At 40.5% G+C, this 22,465-nt stretch overlaps 1 protein-coding gene across 5 annotated transcripts in view; it reads right to left on the bottom strand.

Moving 5' to 3' along the window:
* Elmo1 (engulfment and cell motility 1) overlaps positions 1–22,465 on the bottom strand; it is a 530,953-nt gene that overhangs the window by 354,696 nt on the left and 153,792 nt on the right. For all 5 annotated transcript variants that reach the window (XM_031359616.1, XM_031359615.1, XM_031359617.1 and 2 more), the window contains exons 6-7: positions 14,533–14,702; positions 4,751–4,786 (exon numbers count right to left, since the gene is read on the bottom strand). In XM_031359616.1, coding sequence (XP_031215476.1) covers positions 4,751–4,786; positions 14,533–14,702 — 206 coding nt within the window. The remainder of the gene's footprint in view (positions 1–4,750; positions 4,787–14,532; positions 14,703–22,465) is intronic.

The raw sequence follows: 22,465 nt of genomic DNA, 5'->3' as shown, positions 1-22,465 counted from the left end.
CTCCTCCTCCTCCCCCCTTCCTCCTCCTTCCCCTCCTCCTCCTCTTCCTCCTCCTCCTCCTTCTCCTCCTGTTCCTCCCCTTCCTCATCCTCCTCCTTCTCCTCCTCCTCCTTTTTCTTCTTCTCCTTGTCACCCTCTCCCTCCTTCTTCTTCTTCACATGTTGCCTTCTGGTCTTCATTATTTCTAGTGAGAACTCAGCCTTCACTCTTATTTTTATGACTGTAATGTAGTAAGTTCTGTTTCCTTGGCTGCCCTGAAGATTTTAACATGAACTTCAGAAGCTTTTATATTCCCAGGTATAATTTCTTTTGTATTTATCTTCCATGGGCTTCATAAGTTTCCTAACTGTGAATTTATATATCTCTATGAATTTTTTTTCCTGTAATGATTTACAAATATTTTTCTGTCCTATACATTTTTTCTCTCCTTTTGAGAGTCCTTTTGAAATGCTATTTTTTACCTCATAGGTAAATTATTTACTATTCAGTTTTCTATTTTCAGCCTGAAATTACATATTTCAACACTAGGTCACACTGCAACTTTCAATTCCACAAAGTGAATTTTTCATTTTAACTACTGTATTTTTTAGGCTTTGTGGGTTTTTTCTTTGTTCACCCTTTTTATTCTTCCTTCCTTTCTTTCTTTCTTTCTCTTTCTTTCTTTCTTTCTTTCTTTTTAACCACTTCTTTCTTTCTTTCTTTTTAACCACTTTAAATTTTTTGAGGGTTTTCCTTACACCTACATGGAAATCTGTGCCCCAGTTGCATGTAGTGATCATGAAGGCCAGAAGAGGGCATCAGGTGCCCTGCAACTGGAATACAAACAGCTGTAAGCTGCCATTTGGGTTCTGGGACTTGAACCCATGTCCTGTAGAAAAGCAGCCAGTGATCTTAACCACTAAGTCATCTCTTCAGTCTCCACTTTTTTAGTTTTTGTAAGTGATATCTGCTTGTGCTGCATGTTCTCTATTTCTCTGTAGAGATTTCCCAAAAGTTCATTCAATATACTAACACTTTACTTTAAACATATTTTTTTAAATTTTACTTTATTTTATTTTAAATTTTTTTCTTAATTTTTATTTATATGAGTACACTGTAGCTGTCTTCAGACACACCATAAGAAAATATCAGATCCCATTGCAGATGGTTGTGAGTCACCATGTGGTTGCAGGGAATTGAACTCAGGACTTCTGGAAGAGCAGTCAGTACTCTTAACCGCTGAGCCATCTCTCCAGCCCCTAAACATATTTTTATTATTACTAATTTCTGCTTAAGTAATGACTTTATTTATGACATTTTCCCAAAGTTTTTCATTTTACTTCTGTTCATATTCACATTACCACTGCCCTCCTTAACCCACTATTTCTCACCTCTGTCATATATACACATACCCAACCCACCATCTAACTACCACTACCACTACCACCACCAATAACAACAAAACTACTGCTACTACTACCACTACTACTACTACTGCTACTACTACTGTCATCAAAGGTTTAATAATTTTCATCTGTCAATTTTAATATCTGGCCATCTTTGGATTGATTTTCTACTAAGTATTTTTCTCCCTCTTTTAACTATGGGTCAGTCTTAATAACAGAGAGCAAGGTAGAGAATTGTATACTAGGCACTGAATAAGACTGTCAGTCCTCCTAATTCAGACTTTTGTTCTAGTAGGTTAGCTCAACTACACTCTGCAGTGACTGACAGCTCACAACTCTGAACAATCCTTTCAGCTTTCAGTCAGGACCTGTTTTTTTTTCTTTCTGTTTGTTTGTTTTTATTTAAACCAGGCTTTCTGGAGGTTCTACACACACACACACACACACACACACACACACACACACACACACACATTTACATTGCAGTAGTATATGATGGATTCCTAAACAAGTCATAAGGTGTGGCATCTTGCATAATCTCAGCTTCCCCCAACTCCATGGATTCTCATTAATATTCTAGCTGTCTGTTAGCTCCAAATTGGTAACAGGCTAACACTGCACCTCACTGGGACCAGCAAGTATCCTGTTATAAACTGAAGCAAACAAACCAATCTCACTGAAGCCCTTTTTTTTTTTACCCCTAAGGAGATTCCTTCTATGTTCTTCCATTAGTATCATCAAACAAGTATTTATAGATTTTTTTATTATAACAGTCAATCTAGATCTTTCTCATCATAATCTGTGCTAGTCTAATCATATTACATTGTTATAGCAGAACCAGGGCCCTAGTTAGAGACTTTTGTCCATAAATGACAAAAGAACACCATCAAGGTTTTCAGCAGTTCAACAAGAGAAAAGTTAAAATTAGCTGGCAAATTTCAAAGAAAATATATTTGGTTAAGAACCCCAATTTCTCCTACATTGGTAAATTGTAGGAGGCTAAAGGCAACTTTTCTTCCTAGCTCTGCCATCTGATTTTAATCTCTATACACAGAACAGATCCTCATTGTTCAGGCTTATATGGTGGACTGAAGTGGATATTAAAAGTAATGGCTTTATTACTGAGATGGCATGTTCAAGATACATAAAAGATGGTTTCTCCTGTTTTACCTAAGTGTCCCTACTGTACTAAAAATATGCGTAAAAATAAAATTTAGAAACTTTATGCTATAAATATATTATTCAATTCCACCCTATTATAGTTTCATATACAAGAGTTCCCAAAGTAATACTCCTTCTTTGTGGAAGTAGTGGGGATAATTCACACTACAGGGTTGGGTAAACAATATTCTGTCTGGAGACTTGATATTCGAAACCAAGCCAGGAGACAGTGGTACACACCTTTAATTCCACTATTGGGGAGGCAGCGGCAAATGGATCTTCTATCTATCTATCTATCTATCTATCTATCTATCTATCTATCTACCTACCTACCTACCTACCTACCTATCTTTCTATCTATATGTGTACCTGTGTATATCTGTGGGAGTACCTGCAGTCATAACAAGTGTTAGGTTTCTGGATCTGAAGTTATAGGCAATTGTGACCTTGCCAAATGTGGGTGCTTGAAAGCAAGCTCAGATCTCCAGAAGAGCACTGTGTATATTCACTCTTAACTGCTGAGCTATCTCGCCAGCTCACCAGAGAGAAGTTTAACTGGAAAGACAGTAGAATAAACGTGATATGAAAGAAGAAGCTGGGGATAGTGGGAATAAAGGCCTAAGCAGAGATGGGTTAGAAAGATAAGGGATAGGAGGAGGTTGTTGGATGGGTTACCAAGACTAAGGATCTGTGGAAAGGCCTTATGGAAACAGACTAGTCAATAAGCTAATTACAAAATGTAATTCTAAAACTAGTTCCAACAGAATTAGACTGTCCATAGATGGACAGCACTAATCCCTCAAGACATGGGTTATTAAATGAGAATCACAGTATAAGGCCTTGGTGATCTACCTATGAATTACTGGCCAAGGAAACTCCAGAAGTCTCTAATGCAACACAGGTTGATTGTCATTGCCTTTGATTATCCATAGTTAGAGGTATTTCCTGTTCTTCTAGAAGACCCAAATTCAGTTCCAAATATGTATATATGGTGGCTTAAAAAAACCTGTAAAACCCCAATTTTACAAACCCCAGTTCCAGGACATCCAACTCCCTCTCCTGGTTTCTATAGCAGATAGACACACATTTGGTATACAGTCATATATACATAAAATAAAACAAATAAATCTTTAAATAGGACATCCTTACAAAGACAGACAGATAGACAGAAACACACACACACACACACACACACACACACATTTAGGAAACTTTGCAAAGTAGGAAACAAAAAGAATGAAAGGACCAGAAAATGGGAAAAACTTCTATGAAATGCTATCTACTAGACATGATATGGCTATAAAACTCATGAACACACATCTGTGGTTACCTGGAGCAAGACTGCACAAGGTCAAGCCAACCAAAATTCTTGCACAGATGGGAGAGGAACTCTCCAGCACCCACCCCTTATTGAGGAGCTACTAACAGTTGGTAGCAGAGAAGTAAGGGAAAATTATTCTATTTCAAGGGTATGACCACTGGGAGGTCATTCATGTTCCAGTGGATGACCCTCTCTGTATGTATGGACAGAGCTAATTGGACTTAGTGGTTATCAAAACATACAAACACAAAAGCAAGCATGAAACACATTGGGAAGTGGTTATGTCAGGCCACAGAGGGGAAGTTGGCAGGTGATGAGATATGCAAATGATCATATTTTTATAAACTAGTAAATTCTAAATAGTAAGGAAAACATCTTTTTCAAAAGATAACCTCTAACATCTTCAGACATGACTATCATGCACATGATTTAATATGTAGGAGATGGGTGAGAAAACTTTCTTTTACAGACTTAAATAATTTTCATTCTATGTGCAAATCCTGTTTTGTTTCGTTTTTCAATATGAATCACTTGCTTTCCGAGTGACTGAAGAAAGTCAAAGACTCTAATGTTCAACAACACACAGGCCACAAAGGAGAGCATCTTATTTGAAGTAATGCATAAAATTACACCTATCATTGCTCAAGGAAAAGAGCAATTCAGCTTTGATCACTTAGTGATAACAATCATAAAATACTCTTTGTGCCACAGTAAATAACAAAAGGAATTTTTTTAAAAAATTATCTTAAATTGTTTAAAAGAACATCAAACAAAAGGGGGAAACACTCAAAATATCTAGATGTGTAATTATGAAATGAAAGGTCGGGATTTAATTAGGAACAGTAAATAAAGTATGAAATCACATTAGTAGATGTATCCTTACCAGGGCTTCATAATCTTCTGCAACTTCTGGTATCGTCTGCAAAATTAAGAACACACATATGAGCTTCAAAACAGTGATTTTCATGTAAGAAACCGATCTAGAAAAAAATTCAGGATTACAAACAGGCCAGTAGAAACACTTATCCATCTAAAAACGTGAGCCATAGTAATCATTTGACTAACAATGGTAACAGTCAGAAATCAAGCAGCCATGTTCAATGGAGAAAGAAACTCCAGGAAGCAAGTAAGGGTGACTTTGCAATGCGTTAAGCTGTGACAAAAGGACTAGACTAGAAGTAACTTTTTTTCTTTCTTCAATAAAGTCCGCACCGATTGCAATGTCTTCATCTCTTGAGAGCCAGTGTAGGAACCATGATAGACAGGAAGCTATGAGTGAGGTTTGGGATGGAGCTTGCCACAGACAAACCTGACTGAACAAAGGACACGTGGGCTTCTAAATGTTTCAAGTATTTTAAAATACTTTATGCTTACTCCTTTTAAGACTCTCTCATGGAACCGGGCACTTTTGCAACCATCCTACCCTCTTGCCTCAGCCTCAGTGTTAGGATTACTAAACTGAGAAAAAGAAATTTGGGAGGCAGCAGAAACCTCCTAAGCTCAAGAAGGCACAGGTATAGTCTTAAAAGGCTCTAATTCTCTCAAGGCACCTTCCATTCCTGAAGTCAGGCAGATACATCCAGCTTTAAATCTGTCTGGGGTCTACTGGACCACAGTACTGGACCAGGCCATCCCATCTCTAGACTGACTGTCTAGTGTCTATCCCTCCCTACAGCTGGTCACACCTCTAAGAAGCAGACTGTGATGGTGCACTTTCAGTGTAAGGTGTGCTTGGAGTTCATCAGAGTTACGGATAAGTAAGAGGCACTGGACACCTCTCTCCTCCAGCTAAAGCTGGTGCATGCTTCTCTGAGAATTCTGAGACTTGGAAAGTTCCAGGTCATCTACTATGTGACTGAGCACACTACTAGAAAGAAAGGAAGAAGTCCCAAACTCCAGATTATTTCTTAGATTCGGCTTTGTGTCCTAAACCAATGAGATGGTCATTTGGGAAGGGGAGAGACAGGGATTGCTCATGATTGAGTAACCTGAGAAGACACTGTTTTGTGCCAGGTAAGCCTTCCAGCCATTTTTGTTTTTTTCTCTGAGTCACTGTCACTTTTTACAAAAATGGTATATTAAAAATGCTTTCCCAGGCTGGAGAGGGCTTAGTTGTTAAGAGCTCTTCCAGAGGTCCTGAGTTCAATTCCCAGCAAACACGTGGTGGTTCGCAACCATTATAATGGCGTCTGATGCCTTCTTATGGTGTGTCTGAAGACAGCTACAGTGAACTCTTACACATAAAATAAATCTTTTAAAAAACGTTTTGTTTTAAAAGCTTTCAAACCATGTTGCTCAACAAAAAAGTGGTATGTATCTCGTGGTCTTATTATAAGATCCATGGGGGCAATCTCTCTTGTTTCCTGAAAGGGATGTTGTCTGAAAGGGATCTCCCAGATGTATATCCAGATTCAACTCTTGGTGGTGAGTTAAGCCCCAAGCTTGAGCTTGCGAATAAATACCCTGGTGTGATTTTTTAAAAAATGATTTGTTTTCACTAGTCTTTTGAATTTATTACCTCGTTTCTCATATATCCCTCCCCTCCACAATCATCTAACTTTTAGGATACTTATAGGAGCCTGCCTGGCATGTGATTTCTTTTCCTCATCTTCAGTGACAAAGGCCATTCCATGTCTAAGCTTGTTGCCTTTTCAATTCTTTGAAGAGCAGGGCTTGGCATGAGGAGAAAGGGACAGACGTTCAAATGCATACTCTCATGTACTTAAAGCAGTTGCTCAATGATTTCACTCTTCAAGAGAAATTACAGTCTATATCTAAATATAACCCTGAGGTAAGAAAAAATGATGGGGAAAGTTGGGGGTACGTGAGAAGGGAACAGACCAAGGGATAAGGCTGAAGTCTCTTGTCAATAAAGAAGAATCCCACACTTTAACAACTGCTTTAGCATTTTTCCTTCCTAGATATAAGCTGCAGTTTTCTAGACTCTCACTAGGAGCCCATTTGCAAGGTGGAGCGTGTTATCAATCCCTGTGAAAGCACAGTGGATCCTGGCCTTGTCTCCTTACCAGAACCTAATTCCAGGTTAAGAGTCTCCAAAGCATGCTCACTTATTTCACTTATGAAATGAGAGGAGAGAGAAAAATGGATTCTTAGCAAAATGATATGCATGCCAAATACTAAGATAATTAATCATGAGTCTTCTTGGGGGGCCCATACCTACACTGGTGTATATCTTACTCTGGCTGTGTCTGTTCTCACACTGCTGACAATTCCTCCAGAAACCCAATAGCAACATGAAAATTAAACTCTATCTAATTAAACAGAAAAGTAAGTTTGTTCTCTTCCTTTCATTTATTTAAAATAACATGTATTATTTTACTTCCTTTATCAAAAAGTCATTGGCAGAATCAAAGAAGTAAGGAAGACTATCCTAAGCAGACATATGCTAAGGACATTATAAGAATCTAATGGAAGCCGGGCAGTGGTGGCGCACACCTTTAATCCCAGCACTTGGGAGGCAGAGGCAGGCGGATTTCTGAGTTCGAGGCCAGCCTGGTGTACAGAGTGAGTTCCAGGACAGCCGGGGCTAAACAGAGAAACCTTGCCTCGAAAAACTAAACAAAACAAAGAAGAACCCAGTGGAACAACAGGGAAATAGAAGTTCTTTGGAAAATGTGTCATGTTAGGCCTAAGGTTTAAAAAAAAGCTAAATAAAGGGAATATTGTAGAGCGCCCAAAAAAGAAAACAATGTTCTGAAAATAATGGGAGACAGACACACAGACACAGAGACTGCAGAGCCACCGCCAAGCCTGGAAGAAGAGAATCATGCAATAAATAACACTAGTGACAGAGGACTGCCTACTGAACAAACAAGAATAAAGGATCTGTTTGGCTGTAAAGGGTGATGTGGCCATAAACTTTAAGGACAAAACCTCTGGGGTAGTCATAGAAACCTGATTTATGAACCTTCGTTTTTGTCACTGTGCTAACCACGGCCAATTTAAAATACCAACATGACATCCTTGAACTCACATCTAGAATAGTTATACAAAAATGACAAGGAGCTAGCCAACATCTCATTAACAAAGGATAAAACAAATGAACACTAGACTGTAGAGCTGACGCTACAGAGGGAAGGCACTACACCATGCAGAGACGGTACTGCTGCAGAGCGCTCATGGGGGAACCATCACGGACACAAGTCATTCAGAAAAGGACTTCAGATCTGAAGTGAAACTGAGGTGACAGGTTCAATTTTTCATGATTTCATACAAATCATTTATTAATCAATTCAAATGTTAAAGAAATGCACAATAAAGATAACCTAGACCTAATCAAGTGGCCAAATGTAACAGAGACATCATGTGGCCTCAAGAGGACCAAATTTTAAAGGACCCAACAGGTATTTTTGATAAGGGAGAGGCTATGGGTCTGATCTTGAGTAAACAGTAGATAAAGCTGGAGGAAAACACTCAGGTTTCCATGGACAACTGTGCAAATGTGTGCACCACAGCCTTCTGCACTATCAGGCTCTCCTAAGCTGACCTGAAGGCATTTTACAAATTTGTATCCTCTAGATAACTAACAATACTATTGTCCTGTCTGGTAGTGATTTAATTGGCTTCCTCAGACTTGTGGAAAACCAGTTTGTATCCACTTGCAATACCTCTCCACATTCCTTTGCTCCCTATAAATCTGGGCTCTTGACTTTTTTTTTTTTTTTTTGAAAATATTTCAGCCTGTCTGGTTCCCTCATATTCTATGAGTAAAGTAAATTCTTTTAATGCATGGTCATGTCCATTTACATGAGAGTCCTAAGGCTACCTCTCTCTGAAGAGTATCTTTAACAAACTACTATTGAGCCAGCCTATTGGTGAATATTCTAGAAAGTTCCTGGAAACAAGCTTCCACTGAAGCAGTTGCAAGACTAATGTACTGATTATTATCATTATTATTAACCGTTCTCTTCTCACTTGAGTGCCTGACCTAATATCCTTGTGACTGTCAGGTGAAACTTTTTAAAATATATTAAATTAGCAGACCGTGAGTCTCTACCAACCCAAAAGCTAAGAGTGGCATCACATAACCTCAGAGGCATCTAATAGGCTTTCCAACTTTACTGTAACCTGACTCTCTGATGATTTCACCAATGTATTTGGATTTTTGATTTTCTGTTCTGTTACTCTGAAACATCATGAAACTACTTCTACACTAGAATATAGAATTTAGACTCCCTCTCTCGCTCTCCTCGATCCTCTCTCTCTCACACACACACACACCCCTCTGTGTCAGCACTCAAAGAACACATACTTGACTAAAGGAGTGGGGTCTACAAATGTTCCCCAGTGTGGGTGTCAACAACTCCAAAGCTACAGCGCCATCAGTGTGCACAGTTATTTCCACCACAACCTTACAATACTCAGAAGAGGAAACAGCTCCAGTTCAGGAAAGCAACACCAATTTGAGGAATGACATTTACTCTGACACTACAGTAGCAACTTCTACACAACACATGCACACAGCACCTGGCAATGGATGGAATGACTGGATACATGATATTTTAAAGATAATTACACAAGGGCTTTCCATATCACTAAATGATTTTGGAAATGTCCTTTTATAAAAAAAGCTAAATTTATGAGAAATAATCTCAGCCCAATGAGTTAGTCAACTATTAACTTCACAGTTTAGAGAGAGCCCCTGGAATGTGTCAATATTCCTAGGAACACTAGAAAATATATAGGACAGATAGGTGTTCAAACGAACAATAAAGTATCAGGATATCCCCACAAGCTGCTGAATTGTTCTTACTGGAAAATAGTTTAAAATTTCTATATTCTATAAGCCAGTAGTCTTATTCTAACAAAGTAATCTAAAGACGTGTGTGTGTGTGTGTGTGTGTGTGTGTGTGTGTGTGTGTGTGTGTAATGTGTGGTTGAGTTTATGTGCCTACATGTTTGCAGGTACTCAGAGGCCAGCAAACCTCTGAATCCTTGAAACTAGAGATACAGGCAGACGTGAGCTTCCTGATGTGGGTGCTGGGAACTGACCAGGGTCCTCTGCAAAATTAAGCTCGTTTCTTCTAAACTATCTCTCTACTCCTTATAAAGTATTTAAGTAGTCACAGTGGTGAGTTCAAAAGAAGTAATCAGAAAAAGATCAAAAAACATGATCACAAAAATATGAAAATTATGGATATCCCTTACAGTACAGGTACAATTAACCACTATGTGTATTCTTTGATTTAGTGTATTATCTGCATATCAACTGCACTTCAACTATTTTCTAAAAATAAAGGCATATGTGGAAAATTACAATAAAGTAAAGAATAACAGAAATCTTATGCATATGTATATTTAAAATAGCAATGGTGATACATGAAGATAACAAACATGGCTGCTTGTAAGCATTCTTATCTTTTTCCTTCCATATATTTGTATCTATTTAACAATAAATATGATTTCATAAAGAATAAGTTAATTGTAATAAAGACTGGGCTCTTGAGAAGCAGAGAATTGCTTTCTTTAGTCTTGGCTGGGTTGTCCAGGGCGGGGTTCTGGCTTACTCAGATTCTTATGGTGTCATGTTCCCTTCAAACTGCCAAGTAGGAAGGAAACGCTAAGTGTTCTGCCCTCCATTCTTGGAAAAGTCCTCTGTTGTCTGTCCCCAGCAATGACTGGCCACTGAATAGGGGAGGGGTGTTGAGTGGTGTGTGTGTGTGTGTGTGTGTGTGTGTGTGTGTGTGTGTGTGTGTGTGACAAAGAGAAAGAAGGAGAGGGAGAGAGAGAGGGATAGGGAGAGAGAGGGGGAGAGGGAGAGGGAGAGAGGGAGAGGGAGAGAGATTTGACTGAATGACACATCTTTTTCTTCTCTGGAATAAAGTCAGAGATATTATTTCCAGTCTCTGAAGAGTCAGTCATCGTTTGTTCTCCACCATTCATTAACATCCTTCCCCACTGCTTGTGTTGGCCAATGTATTTTCCCACAACCGTTATTTATACCTGCTTCAGTTAGAATGCAGGGGTAAAATTTCAACACTCCACAGAGATGGAAACATTCATTCCAGGCTTTCAGCCCTGCTTCTCTGCCAACATGACACTGTGCTCCTCTTTGTTAGGGATTTCACCCCAAGCCTCTCCAGGCACCAGCCAGGGAGGGACCTTAAGAAAGCCCAGGGTAATGGCAAGTAGCTAGAGCTGTCTGAATGGCATCACTAATACAAGTGAGGAGAAATTTTTCACTGCTCTCTCTTCAGTATTTCCTAAGACTTTCCACAAACCCCACTAGGGAAACATCCACATTTCCCAGCAAGCTCTCTGCCTCGGAAAGCATGACGGAACGGCTTTCCAGCTGCAGGGGTTTCTACTGTGAAGTTTCCTGGTAATTAATTAAAGTCTTGCTCTATGTTCAACCAAGAATTCACTTTACTTATAAGGAAAAAAATGGCTTTTTCTTTGCTTTTTTTCATTTGAGCAAAAGATCAGAAAAGTGTCTGGGGATCAAATAAATCACCTGAGATGTGGGATTGGCAAAGGGGAGAAAAGAGGCCTTGGAATTTCATGCCTCCTTCCTTATTCTTCAAAAACAGCATGGCTTTGATTTTATGCAAAACAGTAAGCAGACGCAGAAGGAATCCCAAGACATGTCCCCTCTTTCCAGAAAAGTGGCAAGATGGGAATGTGGAAGGAAAATGCAAAAGTCAAGTCATCCAAGATCTGGTCTCCTGCTGCTTAAACAGTCTGAAACTTGACAGTACATGTCAAGTCTCAATGGCTGAATACAAGTGATTGCCTTGTTAATTAGTGTTCTTTGGAAAATAAAAATAAATACTGAAATGTACTGCTCGCATATTAAAATGTATTGTTTGTTCCCAAGGAACATCTGGTGTTGACATCCTCCCTCAGTGTAAATGAGCGCCATGATATGACTAAGATCTGCCTTGACAATCTGGAGCTAGGCATAGGGATTACTCTGAATAACACCAGGCTACAATAATCCCTGGAGAAAGGCAATAGGATAGGTGAGATGTAAGAATCTTAACAAGGTATGTCCACAATATCCATCTGTACATGCTTTTCTTGACCAACAAAAATGGTAGTGATCCTCTGATGAGTGTTCCAGGCTGAACTGTGACCTCCCCAAAATTCCTATGGGGAAGCTGCAACCTCCAGTACTTCAGGATGGAACTTCAGCTGGAGATGGGGCCTTGCAAGGGCTGGTTACTTTGGAAGGAAGCCATCCAAATGGCATCTAATCCAATCTGACAGGTGTCTCTTTGTATGAACATGAGGAGGTACTAGGATGTGTAAGCATGTGAGAAGGCACGTGAGAACACAGGGAGAAGGCAGCCACCTGTATGGTAAGGACAGACCTCAGAAGAAATAAACCACAGTTAACAACCTTCAGAAAAGTGGGAGGAGGAGCAATTCTGTTGCTTAACCTACCAGTCTCTGGAATTGTGTTATGGAACTCTTAGCTGACCGATGGCATGGGAAACTAGAATGGAGAGAGTCTGGATATGCAGGCTTCATTGACCAAACACATTGGCCAGCCACAACCCTGTATTCCTGATACATTAACACATGGACCCCTGACTTGGGGGCCTTTACTATTCAAGATGTAATTATGATTGCCAGCCTTGTAAATTCAAATGTCTGCACACAACTGATTCAAACTGTAAAGATTAAGACACTGAAGTGCCCAGATACCTTGGCATAGATTAAAAACCTACTTACTCTTAGCAGCTGGTATCACCCTTGCTACGAGAGCATTCCCCTTGCCAATATTACCACTGAGACATAATCAGCAAGTATAGTAACAGCTTTCTACCTTAATCTAGCATGTTAAAAAATGTCCCTGAAACAGAAGCCCCAAAGGCTCACTGTGTCCAGGAGGATCAGTGGCCATCTGGTGAGGAGATATGGTAAGGACATACTCATTCCAGTCAAAAGAGATTCTATTCTCCATGGCTCACTAGAATCCAAAATAAGAGGATGGGTGGGGAAGCCTGTGATAATCAACATGAACTTGATGAGCTTTATAATCACCTTGTAGATGGGTCTCTGAACATGCCTCTGACAAGCTGTTTGAATCAGATTAATTGATGTACAAAGACCTACCAACCATTCCCACAGCTAGGAATCTAGATTGTACAAAAAGGAGAAAGTGAGCCAGCTGAGCCCAGACATTCCCCACTCTAAGCTTCTGACTGTGGATGCAATGTGAGCAGCATTGCCTCAGCTTCACCGTGACTGGCTTCACCTTGGAACTGAGTCACGCTGAAGCTTTTCTCCCTTAAATTGCTTAAAAAAAAAACTTTACTTTTATTTTTAAGTGTGTGTGTGTGTGTGTGTGTGTGTGTGTGTGTGTGTGTGTGGCACGCACGCACTATGTGCTCTTGTAAGTGTGGGTGCCATCAAAGTCCTTAAAAATGTACCAGAACCCCTGGAACTGGATTTATATCTGGTTGTGTGGGTAGCCTGAGATGGGTCCTCTGAAAGAGTGGTATAGGCTCTTAACCACTGAACAACCTCTCCTTTCTGTCAGGGTATTTTCTTACAGCAACAGAAAAGCAGCTGTAACAACACCCATCCTGCATTTCCTCTGACACTTCTATCACTGGAGCACTTTCTCTTCCTGGTCAAATCCCATGCTGCCAACTCATTCTCAATGTCGTCCTGGCTGTTTGAAGGGCCACCATGTCTGAAGAGGAGTTTATGCATCACACAAAACAAAACAGCAGCCAAGGGCTATGCCTTCAGTGGCCTTGTCCAGATCGCCAACACTTGTTAATGTTCTCAGACTTGATTTGGTTTTCTTATTCGGGCTTAGAAATTTTTCTCTACTTGTCTACATGACAAGATTCCCAATTCTAAACTCTAGAAAACATTGTAGGCTAGGGGAGGCTCATGTTGTTGTAAAACCATACTATCTTTGAATGAAAAACAAAGAATCTTTCACTAATGCTAACTGCAAAGGTTAAATGATACCAAGTGTGGGAGGAAGGAGAGCCAGGAAGAGGAGGGAGAAGAAACCACACAGGTCTCCAATGACTACAACGGTCCATTTGTTCTTTGTATTCCTAAGAATGGAAGGAGAGTCAAAGAACCAGTCTCAAGCCCCAGTTCTCCGTGACTCTTCCTACTCTTACTCTAAAGCTGTCCTTATTCATGCACTGTTATGTAACTAACTGAATTGGCCTTGTCCCGTGCTGTCCATGCCTCCAGCAAGCAACCTGGTGGACAAGCGTTCGTCCTCTTCCTTCCCACTGGCATCTGATGATCAGGATTCTCTCTCACACATTGAAAGCTGGATCAGACTTGTTCCAAAACATATGGCCACACTCTGATTTTTATTCTAGGCACAGAGAGGAAGCTACTTTGGATAAGCAAGGAGTTTGAGAATTATAGAGAATGATAGGTTTAATGCGGGCTAGGCCTTTTGAGGCCATATATTTAATGTACCTCAGTATTGTGAAAATTCAGGTGTTCAGGGGCTCTTAGTATGTTCCACCATATAACCAGTGTGTGAAGAACACAGCTATGAGAATCACAAAACCTGACCTGCTGATATGTTCAAGCCACTTTTCACAGAGTCTGGTCCATGCCTAGTCTTTAAAGCTTGAGCCTGCCAGAATAAAGAAGGTAGCAGATACCTCAGTTCTAGAGTGGACAGAGGGAGACATGAGGATGAAACATGCTTACTCAGTGCCACTTTCCACCATCTGAGTGAGGAGTGAGATGCCATCCAGGTTGATGAACTCCTGAGCAAAGGTAACATCCCGGGAGAGGCTGGCCAAGTCCTTCAGGGCTTCCAACTTGGCATCCATACTTGATGACTGTATTCGTTCATGGAGCTGCTGGGCATTTTGAGCCTTCGGGGAGGGGGAAAAAACAGAAAGAAGATAAGTACATGCTAACAATTTGTGTGTGTGTATGTGTGTGTGTGTGTGTGTGTGTGTGTGTGTGTGTGTGTGTGTTGTGTGGTTGGTATGTGTGTGTGTGTGTGTGGGTCGTGTGGTTGGTATGTGTGTGTGTGTGTGGGTTGTGTGGTTGGTATGTGTGTGTGTGTGTGTGTGTGAATACAACAGCGCAAAAATCAATGAGTCCCTGGGAGATGAATGTGCACAGGCCAGAAGCATAGGCTAGATATGCATAGAAGCAGACACTTCAGTAGCAGGTTTCCCCCTGGAAAGATCCCTCCCTCCATCGCTCCATCCTTCCTTCCAGGAGGAAAATAACAGGGCCCAGTTCATGGAAGAACGAAGAACAAGGGCAAGTGCACATGAATATTAAAGCCTGCGAACTGATGGGTGTGACCGACAGGAAGAGAAAGGGAGGGTATTTACTTTCTCAATAAAATTATTATCTAGAAGTGACAAAAAGCTACTTGCTTAGTTAAGCAATTACACAAATTTATACATCATGATTACCCATTCAGTCAAAACTCTGAGTAATAACTGCCTGCATTCAGAAGCTTCATTAGACACACAAATGAGTCTTTGCAGTTTCCAACAGCATGAATTTCTCACACACTGGCTACTTGTTGTATGAATTTCAAAACAGAATAACAAGTCCAATTAACAGCTCTTCCTAGAACTAATGTTCTCCTTGCTCAAGCGTCTGCCTTTGCATGCTGCTTGCAAGCAGAGAGGAGTGCAAACGCAGAGCAGGGCTGAGCTTCCGGGAACCAGCGGGCATCTCTCCTATTCTTCTCATCAAGGTTTGCTGGGGTCTGTCTTCAGTGGGGCAGGCAGTGGGACATATGACATGTCCCATCCTCTTAGTTATTTAGCTTCAAACCACAGTGGCTGATGCATCTACTATCCTCCGGCTTCTCTAGCACTTTTTTTTTCCTTTGACATTTTGTGGCACCGGAAGGATACGGCAAGATGGAGGCACTATGGTTTAGAAGTGATGTGTCTCCCAGTGGTTGCTGTGTTGGGAGACTGATTCCCCAGGAAGGACAGGCCAAAAGGTGGTAGGACCTTAAGAGGTGGGGCTTAGGCGGAGTGTTGTTTCTGGTCCCTACCTGGTGATGCTCTGTCTTCCTCCTTCACACCTTACCTCTTTCCCTTATAGGCTCTCGCTAACATGGCTTCCACAATAAGGGCCCGAACAAAGGTGAGTTGATAACAATGCCAAGTTTTTGAACCTCTGGAACTATAAACTAAACCAACTCTTTGTTTTTTATAAATTATCTAGCCTCAAGTATTTCATTATAATAAGAGAAAGAGCACAATACATCAACAACCAGCAAACTCTGCTGAACAGAAGTTAGTTACCAAACAACTGAAGACCACCCTGTGCTCCAATACAGCTGGATTATAAAGTAGGGATAGAGAGCAGTCCCCCGTATGGAAGAGGAAGACAGCACGGAATTCCGAGGAGTTGCTCGGGGAACCCAGACAGAGATCTCAACTGCATCATGTAGTTGGGGTGTACCAGCCTTTCCCATTAGGTCACAATCAACAGCAGAAATCAGAAAAGAACAAAGACACTGGAGCGGGGATGGAGGATGAGAACTCATTCCTGGGAAGCAGACAAGCCACAAGTCACTCAAAGCCCATTGTCTTACAAGGAGACCTAAGACAGCTGGATGCAGACCACTCAGTCTTTTAACATCATTTAAAGATAGGCGTTTCTCCAAATATTTATGGGTACACAGAATTGCAACAGATATTCCAAATTTGGATGTTTTGATCACTATTTTAAATTGATATAACACTGACTTAGTATAATTAACCAAATTGAGTCACTCTGAATTCCTTAAAAACTACACTTCTATCCACAGGATACCATCTTCTCTACAGATTGTAATAACTCAGAAATTACCTCACTTTTCTCATCATCATTGATGAAAGTGGCAGTGTTCGATGATATGAACTAGATTAATGGCTAACTGACACACGTGATGCGTTAACACCCATTATTCTAAAACCTTGATGAAGCAATTCATCTAATCCGAACTGAGTCCAATCTTATAGACACTTTTTATTTTCTTCATCTGACAAAAGAAACTGAGGTGGCAGGAGGCTACATGACAGACAAGCCCCAACCCACACAGCTCATCACCATTGGCTGAGATAAAACCGGGGCAGCTCAACTCTGTAGAACAGCATTCAACAGAGGCTCCCAGAACACACCAGCTCAGACAGCTTCCAAATCCACAGATCCTTCATTCACACGATTTCTTGATTTCAAAGCCTGGGTTGGGGTCTCCAAAAACATCTATCTGCTGAACAAGCTCAGGATGCCATGCTGCCTCTTCCCAATCCCAGGCTGAAGTGATGCTCCACATCAACAAGATTCGGCATCCTGCAGCCATGGTAGGACCATGCAACTCTGCTTCTGCTGCCCAGTGCCCCCTCTGTCCTGCCCAGCTGGGCCACTGTGAAGCCTTCCAGCTCTACTGCACCAAGAAGAAAATCTGCCCCAACATCAAGGCTGTGCAGTTTTCAGCAAAGACCTTTGCTGAGTAGAAATGTATTGTACTGCAGGGGGAACTGGAAGAAGTCGGATGGGTACTCATCTGCTCCAATCTCTAATAGATCTAGATACAAAATTTTCATTCTACAGAATAAAGCTAAAGAAGAAAAGTCTTTAACGATCAAACTGGGTTTTTGGTTTTGGTTTTGGTTTTGGTTTTTGGTTTTTTGAGACAGGGTTTCTCTGTATACCCCTGGCTGTCCTGGAACTCATTCTAGACCAGGCTGGCCTCAAACTCAAAAATCCGCCAGTCTGTGCCTCTCAAGTGCTGGGATTAAAGGCATGCGCCACCACTGCCCCAAACTGGGTTTTAAAAAAGGAAATTTCTTGTCTAAATATCAATTAATGACAGAAAGCACTCAATTTTGCTTAAACTCTTCTCAGATAATTTTTTAATCATCTATTTTAAAACAAGGTTAAGCCTCACAATCCTCTTTCTCTGACTCATAGATACTTCTGGAAAGTTTATTCTGAGTCTGGCACTTGTGAAAGACAGCAACAAACAAGATTTACCCACTTTGGGGTGAAAGGAGGACACTTTAAAATAGTAGAAATGAAAAATCAACTTATTGCTAATGGGAAATATTAAAATGGAGCGCTATAGTAGAAAACAACTGGAGAGTTCTTTAGCAAGAACAAGCTGCCTAAGGAAAGCAGCGCTCATCATGCAGAGGCGAGACAGAAGCCAGCATATTGAGTTGGGAGAATTCAGTAGGCAGAAGGGCTGGTGAGTGTGGCTCTACAGGTTAAAGCAAGGCTGGAGTGTCTGGAGGGATAGGCAAGGAGGCCCCTGGAAAGATGAAACACAGATGGAAGGAAATGGGAACAGAAGGGGTGACAGGACATGAAGCCGGTGTGCTCCAGTATGGAGACTTCTTGGGGGGTGATGTACTCGGAAATGATGCATCTGGACCTCTAATGAGGATGTGTGCTACACCGAGTAGGAGTTCTTAAAGTGGTGTTTCCATTCACACAGCAGATGCTCCTGTTGAACATGTGACACAGGATGACGTGTGTCAAATTACTAAGCAAATTCCAAGAAAATGTGAGATAGAATACAGCCATGTGAGATAGATAGGTATATCTTTAATAAAGGTATTAAGGGCATCAGTCAGTGTACAAATACATTGCTGTTTGTAAAGGCGAAGTACATGCGTACAAGGATGTTGTGTCCACTAGCACACCAACTCCAGGAGAAGAAGTATGTTAGACTTGCTAAGTAACAGTCTTAGAATCTGCAACAGTACCTGGCACTCACAAGGAGTTCAAAAGATGCCACTAAATAAAGTAATTTATGTTTATATTTATATATACATATATATGCAAATTAAACTGTGACTAGTTGATAATTTTCTTTGTAGCAAGCTTGGTTTTATTACTGCATAATGATTCTGTACTGCTTTCATATTTGAGATGAAAGAACCATGATTATGAAAAGCAAGATGGCCTTGATTCTGATTTTCCAGGCTCAGCACTATTAAGAGTTTAACAGCTGTATAAGGGAGCATATCAGATAGTTAATTTTATTTCCTGGTACTGTTTCAAGGACAGAAGACAAGTTTCACTTCAAGCCACTCAAATAGTTCAGATGGATCGAAGGGTTCTGGGCTTGGGAGCAGTGATCCGTGAGGAATCACCTGGAGACACTGGAAGGGACCTAAGGGTTCATGAACACACAGAACTAGCCATCTCTGTTCTTGAAGTAAGCCCCTTCCACACACCCAGCATCATTCTAGCCCGAGAATGTCAGTTAAAAAGTGAAATATATTAAAGTTTCTAAAAATTCCTTAAATTCATCCTTTGCAGGGTTTCCTAAATGCACATCTGTACCTCCATGTGGATGAGGCTGGGAACATCTAACCTGCCACTTGCTGACCCTACAATCTGTTCTCTCTCCTAGCATCTTCAGATCCAGGCTTCTAAAGCAATGGGAAAAATAGAATACAGGCATTTTGTAACTCTTTCAGTTTTTGTGCGGGAAGCACTGAGGTCTTGTGCTCGCTGATAAGCACCAGGGAATCTGGAAAGTCAAACACACAGTGCTGTTCCTTCAAGAGAAAGAACGCGATACTCGTTATCTGCCCAGAAGGCTGGGAACGGATGTGCTTTCCAGCCTGGTGACCTTTGCACTATCTGTGTGGCTAGAGACAACACTGGACCTTCCTGCAGACTCTTGTCAAAAGTCTGTTTTCCTCAGCCAATCTAGAGAACCTCTTTATGGAAGGTATCATGCCTACTTTACAAAGTTTCTACGTAGCCACATCTGATTTTTATTTTAGTGTATTTTGTTCCTCAAAGAGATTTATGTTTGCTTTGTTGGTCATGCATGATTAATTATCACTAGAGAAGTTCTCCCCAAATTGTGCTATGCTTACATATGCCTAAAATAAAGCATTCGGGGTCAGACTCCGGAAGTTAGAACCAACACCAGGTTCTGGGTTCCCACTGGACAGCATTGCCTTCTTGCCTCCTATGGATCATCCTTCTCTGAAAGCCTGTTACACTTACAGTGAAACCTACTCATTTTTCAAACCAGTGCACATTTTAAAAATCTATATCCACTAGGAATAATACTACAATTCTTGTTGATAAGAATCACTGATAGCCTGAATCTGTAGGATGACTGATATATCAAAATCTTTCTTAATACCATAGGAACCAGGCCCCCAAATGACTGTGACAGGCCTTCTGATCTAGATGATTCTCAGAGTAGACCTGGAACACCAGAGAAGAGCAGGGAGGATTATGCTTGGATACCACAAGGCACTATGAGTACTTACTAAGCAGTGTGGGTTTCTCTAAACAAGGAACGGAATGAGAAAGTAGGAAAGGAAACTCATCCATGCGTCTTAATGGCTTGCCACATAGTCGCATAGACTACAAACAGAAGTGTTTCCAGCTGTTGACCTGTTGATTTACTTCCTGCATACTATGATAAATCTATACTACATTTAATGAAAAGGGATACCACCACATGAGATATGCATATGTACTTCAGCAAGAGACCATGCAGTAAATAGCTAATGTGTTGCCAAGAACCTGTGGAGTCCTCTGAGAGACATTGGGATCCTTTTATTTGAATATGGATTTTTTTCATGTCTATAATCAGAAAAGGCATTGTTGTACACTCGCTGTTCTACCACCTGCTTTTGTACTTAGTAATGGTCCTTAGAGATGCCTCTAGGGTACTACATACTAAGTTCTTACTCAAATGATAACTGGGTTCCAGGATTTGGTCATTAGAAGAAATGCTTGGATGCACATGTGTGTGGTGTATATGTCCTATGGTTTTGTGAATCTACTCATCAGATAAATTCTTAACAGGAGAATGAAGACAAAAGTTAATGTATATAATGTGCTTGGATGAAAACTGCAAGGTTATATGCCAATGCCACATCAGTTCATACTCCAATCCACAGCATACTCTGCTCACAGTAATAACTAAGAACATAAACTCTGTTCCCTTAAAAAAAAAGACCAAGACCTTTCTACATACATGTATGAGAAGATGTATACATACACATATGGATATATTATTTCCCATTTTTGCTTCCACTATACTTACGACCACACATATTAAAAAGCAGTCTCTACCTACTCATAAAGGCTCTTGTAAATTAAGAAATCAACCCTAGGTCATGCAGACTACCACTTGATTCTTTTTATGTAACATTCTTGATGCTGTGTCTGGAGTTATTTCCAAACACAAAGGTTTTGAATATTTTATTTTATGATTGTTAAATGTATCAACCTTCTTGATACATTTAATGATTTCTGGTATTCATCCTACAGAACCCAAAAATACACAGATATTCGTTATGTGAACATTTTTGTTTGTTTTTCTGAAACAGGATCTCTCTATAAAACCCTGACTGACCTCACATTCACTATGTAGACCAGGCTGGCTTCACAATCAGAGAGATCTTCCTGCTTCTACCTCCCAAATGCAGGGATTAAATGCATATAACATCATGCTCAACACATTATGAAGAAAGTTTAAAAAAAAACTAAAAATGTCAAGAAAATGAAAACAATGATCTGACAATCGAAATTTTTTATAATAGGAACTTACTCAAAATATGTTCCATGTGGTGCATGACCTCAGAGTCAGGTTCTGGGTATGACCAGAGCAGGTGGACAGATGCACAGTTCAGCTTCTACTGGAGCTGGCAGGCCTGCTCTGGAGCTTACATATATGTACACAGACTCTGTACCACACCTAAAACGTGTGTGTGTGTGCATGCACACATGTGAGCATGCACATGCATGTGCTCATGCACTCATACATATGTGTCCATGTGCATGTGTGTCCATGACTACAATCATGTATGTAACTTTGTATACACTTATATATGTTATCTATTTTCAGTCAACCACTGCAGTAAAGGAAGGTCATATAAAAGAGTTGTACAAAAACAATACTGATTTCTTTATAGTACTCTAATACTGCCTAACAAATTTGATGAAGACACTTCTTTACTTTTTATTATATACACAAAAAACAAGTCAGTCCAGGTATGGTAGTGTGTGCCTTTAATTATGTCACTTGGGAGGCAGAAGCAGGCAAATGTCTATGAGTTTAAGTCCAGCCTAGTCCACATAGGAAGTTCCACAACAGCCAAGACTACATAGAGATCCCATTTCAAACCCATAAATAAATACATTGTTTAAAGTGAGATGGCCTGTCTGACCCATTTTCATTTAAATGGAAACTAATAAAAAATAATCAAGCAAAATGAATAAACCTTTCCATCTCCATAAACTGTGGTGTAGTAAACACCTAGTTATAGACCCTGTGGCTTCATCCCAATCATAAGAGGCTCTTGTAAGTACAGGTGCCTGGGCCCCGTTCTCAGACACTATTGCCCAGTCTTACTAGCGAGGCTAAACATCAGCATTTCTAAGTCTCTAGTGTAGAAGCCACTGCTGTAGAATACGCAAAGTGGTCTCTTGTGAGTGGATTGTATTATAATAGTGTCCTGTACAATGCCTTGCTCATCTTTCTCAGAACCCGGAGTCTGAGAACCATTCTTTGACAAATACACATCCACTGTCTCTGATGACAACTTATCAAAAGTTCTCTTTTCGCCGGGCGGTGGTGGCGCACGCCTTTAATCCCAGCACTTGGGAGGCAGAGGCAGGCGGATTT

Source organism: Mastomys coucha, unplaced genomic scaffold (assembly GCF_008632895.1).
Source record: "Mastomys coucha isolate ucsf_1 unplaced genomic scaffold, UCSF_Mcou_1 pScaffold7, whole genome shotgun sequence".
Classification (NCBI taxonomy): domain Eukaryota; kingdom Metazoa; phylum Chordata; class Mammalia; order Rodentia; family Muridae; genus Mastomys; species Mastomys coucha.
This window is presented reverse-complemented; position numbering and strand designations above follow the sequence as displayed.